The following is a 5,171-nucleotide window of genomic DNA, read 5'->3' on the forward strand; positions in this document are numbered from 1 at the left end:
TGAATATGGGAGGGTACTGTCCTATGGAAGCTATCACGAAAAATCCGCCAATATTGATAATTTTTTTGTGGAGAGATTTTTTACTCAATGACAACAACAAAATATTAAAATACAATCAATTCTGTTCTAAAACTTGCCAAAAAAGAGTCGTCAATGATCTGAGAAATTTTTGACTGTAAAAAAAAACTGACCTGAAATGGGACCTGATGATTTTTTCTATAAAGAAAGAATACCTCAGGGACCTGAGCATCGTCTACCTCACGGTTCAAAAATATAGCTAAGCTTATAATAACTTTTGTGACTCCTACAGATTATCAATTTTCCATTGTCTGAAGAAATGCTTTGTGTGAACAGTTTCAACATATTTTGTTGCATACTTTCAGGCGTTTGAATTATTGCAATTACATTGTAATATTTGCTATTAAATTATAGATGTCTCACCTAAATATCTTGCGATAGTTTTTATAAAATATGTTCCAACAATTTTATGTATGACGAAAAAATTTACAACATTTTAAAAATATGGATCCACATTTTATGATAACCTCTAATAAGTGCTTGTGTCTTAAGTCTTTTGTTTTCAGCCTCCATATACTAGACTTGCAATAGAAAATTCGCAATTATTTCAATGATCCACAAAGGAAATGCAGTAAATTAAGAATTGCATATGACAAAACAAGTGTTGCCTTGGTGGGAAATAAAATTCAACCTTCATTGAAATGTAAAGCAACGGATGTAAATATTTTGTTCCACAAATTTCCCAGCCAACTTCCCTAAATCATTTTCATTTACAATTTAAATTAACTGATGGCAAAATAATCGTTTTTTTTCTTCATTGTAATTTTTAGACCAGAAAAAATATAAGATGCTTAGAAAATATTAGAAATTTTAGTTAGTCGCCGGTGTAGTTTTGCTTAGAAGGGATTTAAATTCATTGAAAAAAATTAAAATTAAAAAAAAACATAACTTCATTGAAAACATGAACAAGGTTGTAATTTTTGTTATTATGCTGGGCATTAAGGAGACCTTGCAGGTAAGAGAGATTATATTTCAAACAAACATAATAAAAACCAGTGAGCGGAGCAGTATAGTCGGACGGGGCCGACCATATGATACCCTACACAACTTCTATGAAAATCTAACTTTTTGTGGTTCTATATTGGGAGCTTGGCAATATTTCGCGATATTGGAACTCTTTTGGCCGACTAGAGGTCAACAAATATTACTAATATTCAGTACAGCCCCTCAAATTACTTGTCCAGATTTCCTTCGCCGTGGGTTAAGTTGTGATGTTCGGTTTTCAATTCAATAGATCGACTCGAAAAAACACAAAAAATTAAGTTTTCGGCCCACTTCATCCCAATTTTTTATGTGATCATCACCGAAAAATATACGCGTTGTCCTTGAGCATAGCTGGAACCTCATGGAACATTTCAAAGCGATCAGCGCTATATTTTCGCCCTCTAGTGTGGTAATGGGTTACTAAGTAATATATGAATACGTAAGCACCTGTAAGTATTTAAATATAACTCCCACATCCGAGTACATACGACAATATAATTGGTATCAATTTAAAGGTCAACCACTCCCCTTGGATATGCTATCAACTCCTCGGGTCTATGTCCTTCAGGGGCAATTATTTATGCCCCAGAATACAAATTTTGTGATTTTTCACACAAAAGTCAGGGTCCATCAATACGGGCATGCTTATTCTTTAGCCCGATCCCGTTCTCCAGTAAAATTTCGCAATGTATGGGCTATAAATACGGTCTCTGGATCGACCAGAAAAATTGACAAAAATTAAGTATTTGGTCCATTTCATTCCCTAAATATTAACCGATCTTTACTAAAAACAATAGGGTTCTTCATAGGCCAGAACCCTACATGTAAAATTTCGTGATGATTGGTGCATAACTGTGGCCTGTATCGTGTTTACAAATTATAATGGACAAACGGACGGACGCAAGGACACACATGTCTAGATCGACTCAGCTAGTCGAGATATGATGATCGGTATACTTAAAGGTGGGTCTTATGTCTTTGGGCATATGTTTGTAACAGGCAAAAGGAAACGAGATAGACACATGGTTTCTTTTGAGAATCCGTCCGTCCGTCCGTCTGTAGATGTTAAGTTTTAAACAAAGTATAGGTCGCATTTATGATCCGATTTGGATGAAATTCGGCACAGCTCATTTGTTTGGCCGAAGGATGAACCCTATTCAAATTGGTGAAAATCGGTTCAGATTTAGATATAGCTCCCATATATATTTTCGTCCGATATAGGCACCAAAGTCCCTATATAGCTTCCGATGTGCACGAAATTTGGCATAGCGTACTTAATTGAGTCTAGAATGATGTGTGTCAAATTTCGTGAAAATCGGTTCAGATTTAGATATAGCTCCCATATATATATATATATATATATATATATATTCATCCGATTTTAGTAAATGGGTGTACCAAAATCCCTATATATTTTTCGATTTGCTCGAAATTTGGCATGTCGTACTGAATTAAGCTTGAAATGATGCGTGTTAAGTTTCGTGAAAATCGGTTCAGATTTAGATATGGGTCCCATATATATTTTCGTCCGATTTTATGTATATGGTGTACCAATATCCCTATATATCTTTCGATTTGCACGAAATTTGGCACAGCGCACTTAATCGAGTCTAGAATGATGTGTGTTAAGTTTCGAGAAAATCGGATCAGATTTAGATATAGCTCCCATATATAGTTTTGTCCGATTTTATGTATATGGTGTACCAAAATCCCTATATATCTTTCCATTTGCACGAAATTTGGCACAGCACACTTTATTGAGCCTAGAATGAGATGTGCTACGTTTCGTGAAAATCGGTTCAGATTTAGACATAGGTCTCATATATATTTTCGTCCGATTTTATGTAGATGGTGCACCGAAGTCCCTATATATCTTTCGATTTGTACGAAATTAGGCACAGCACACTTTATTGAGCCTAGAATGAGATGAGCTAGGTTTCGTGAAAATCGGTTCAGATTTAGATATAGCTCCCATATATATTTTCGTCCGATTTTATGTAGATGGTGCACCGAAGTCCCTATATATCTTTCGATTTGCGCGAAATTTGGCATGTCGTACTGAAATAAGCCTGAAATGATGTGTGTTAAGTTTCGAGAAAATCGGTGTACTAAATTAAGTACAGAATGTTGTCTGCCAAGTTTCGAAAAATCGGTTCATATTTAGATATAGCTCCCATATGTATTTTCATCCGATTTAAGGTAATTGGTGCACCAAAGACCCTATACATCTTTCGATTTGCCCGAATTTTGGTATAGGGTACTGAATTAAGTCTAGAATGATGTTGCTAAGCTTCGTGAAAAAATCCATAGCTAGGCCGATTGACACAACGTAGTCTGTCAGGATACATATGTAAAATATACCCAAAGTGGTGAAGGGTATCATATAGTCGGCCCAGTCCGACTTTACTAATTTCCTTACTGATTTTCATATCTGATTTTAATTTTTATTTTTATAAATGTTTGTTCATAATATTCCAGCAATCGGACTCCTCAAATGCCTTGTTGGAAATGGCAAAAATGTCTGTAGAAGATTGCTATGAAGATGAGGCGAAAACCAAGAAAATTGAAATCACTGATGGTAAGAAAATGTCCTTAAGGATATTTTTTGCAATATAAGCCTGTAGATCCATTATCTCATTAAGTTAAGGAACCGTTGGATGTATTGAAAAAAACCTTCATGTTTCATGATTTAAATATCCTGATATGACTTTTTTCTATTTTTAAAAAAAATTTCTCTCCTCTTTTTAGATGGCTTCCAGGACATATTAATGGGTTCTCGTGACGCAGTGCGTAATGCCAAGTGCATACGTTACTGTATTATGAAGAAACAGGATTTGGTAAGGAGAGATTATTTTGAATTATTTTTTTTTTATATTCAAAAAAATACTTTCTTCCCTCTTCAGTTCTCTGAGGATAACTCCTTGGATGAGACGGCTGTAATACCCTTCTTTACCTATCTCTTTAATAATGCCGTGGAAATACAACAACTCAAGGGAATTATTGCCATGTGCAATGAAGGCATTACGGGGGAGACGGATCGCTGTGAACGTTCCCACAAGGCCACCATGTGTATTTTGGAAAAATTCAATGCCGCTGGGATGAAGAATATTTAAAATTAATACATGTTTGAAAAATATTAATTTAAAAAAAAAAATAAAATTTCCTCCAAATAGAAAAAGGGATGAAAGCCATTTTAAGGCGTGGATTTTTAAAATAATTTTTTTCTCAAGGCGTGGATTTTTAAAATAATTTTTTCTCAAGGCGTGGATTTTTAAAATAATTTTTTTCTCAAGGCGTGGATTTTTAAAATAATTTTTTTCTCTAGGCGTGGATTTTTAAAATAATTTTTTTCTCAAGGCGTGGATTTTTAAAATAATTTTTTTCTCTAGGCGTGGATTTTTAAAATAATTTTTTTCTCAAGGCGTGGATTTTTAAAATAATTTTTTTCTCAAGGCGTGGATTTTTAAAATCATAGATTCTGAAGGCGTGGATTTTTAAAATAATTTTTTTTCTCAAGGCGTGGATTTTTAAAATAATTTTTTTTTCTCAAGGCGTGGATTTTTAAAATAATTTTTTTCTCAAGGCGTGGATTTTTAAAATAATTTTTTTTTATCAAGGCGTGGATTTTTAAAATAATTCTTTTTCTCAAGGCGTGGATTTTTAAAAAATAATTTTCTGAAGGCGTGGATTTTTAAAAAATAATTTTCTGAAGGCGTGGATTTTTAAAAAATAATTTTCTGAAGGCGTGGATTTTTAAAATAATTTTTTTCTCAAGGCGTGGATTTTTTTAAATAATTTTTTTCTCAAGGCGTGGATTTTTTTAAATAATTTTTTCTCAAGGCGTGGATTTTTAAAATAATTTTTTTCTCAAGGCGTGGATTTTCAAAATAATTTTTTTCTCAAGGCGTGGATGTTTAAAAACATTTTTTTCTGAAGGCGTGGATTTTTAAAATATGTTTTTTCTCAAGGCGTGGATTTTTAAAATAATTTTTTTCTCAAGGCGTGGATTTTTTTAAATAATTTTTCTCAAGGCGTGGATTTTTAAAATAATTTTTTTCTCAAGGCGTGGATTTTTAAAATAATTTTTTTCTCAAGGCGTGGAGGCGTGG

At 33.3% G+C, this 5,171-nt stretch overlaps 1 protein-coding gene across 1 annotated transcript; it reads left to right on the top strand.

Moving 5' to 3' along the window:
• Positions 1-970: 970 nt before the first annotated feature.
• LOC133332315 (uncharacterized) lies at positions 971-4,177 on the top strand. Its single transcript, XM_061540718.1, has 4 exons — positions 971-1,033; positions 3,541-3,640; positions 3,811-3,899; positions 3,966-4,177. The coding sequence occupies exons 1-4, from the start codon at positions 980-982 to the stop codon at positions 4,173-4,175; spliced, it is 453 nt and encodes a 150-aa protein (XP_061396702.1). The 5' UTR covers positions 971-979; the 3' UTR covers positions 4,176-4,177.
• The last annotated feature ends 994 nt before the right edge of the window (positions 4,178-5,171 follow it).

Source organism: Musca vetustissima, unplaced genomic scaffold (assembly GCF_032173495.1).
Source record: "Musca vetustissima isolate MV318-11 ecotype Yass unplaced genomic scaffold, APGP_CSIRO_Mvet_v1 utg17268, whole genome shotgun sequence".
Classification (NCBI taxonomy): domain Eukaryota; kingdom Metazoa; phylum Arthropoda; class Insecta; order Diptera; family Muscidae; genus Musca; species Musca vetustissima.

What these genes read in the sequence shown, in the direction of transcription:
- LOC133332315 (XM_061540718.1), top strand. Translation starts at nt 980, where the DNA reads ATGAACAAGGTTGTAATTTTTGTTATTATGCTGGGCATTAAGGAGACC. An exon ending in GAAAATTGAAATCACTGATG is followed by an intron (nt 3,641 to 3,810) that starts GTAAGAAAATGT and finishes TCCTCTTTTTAG; the next exon opens with ATGGCTTCCAGGACATATTA. An exon ending in TTATGAAGAAACAGGATTTG is followed by an intron (nt 3,900 to 3,965) that starts GTAAGGAGAGAT and finishes TTCCCTCTTCAG; the next exon opens with TTCTCTGAGGATAACTCCTT.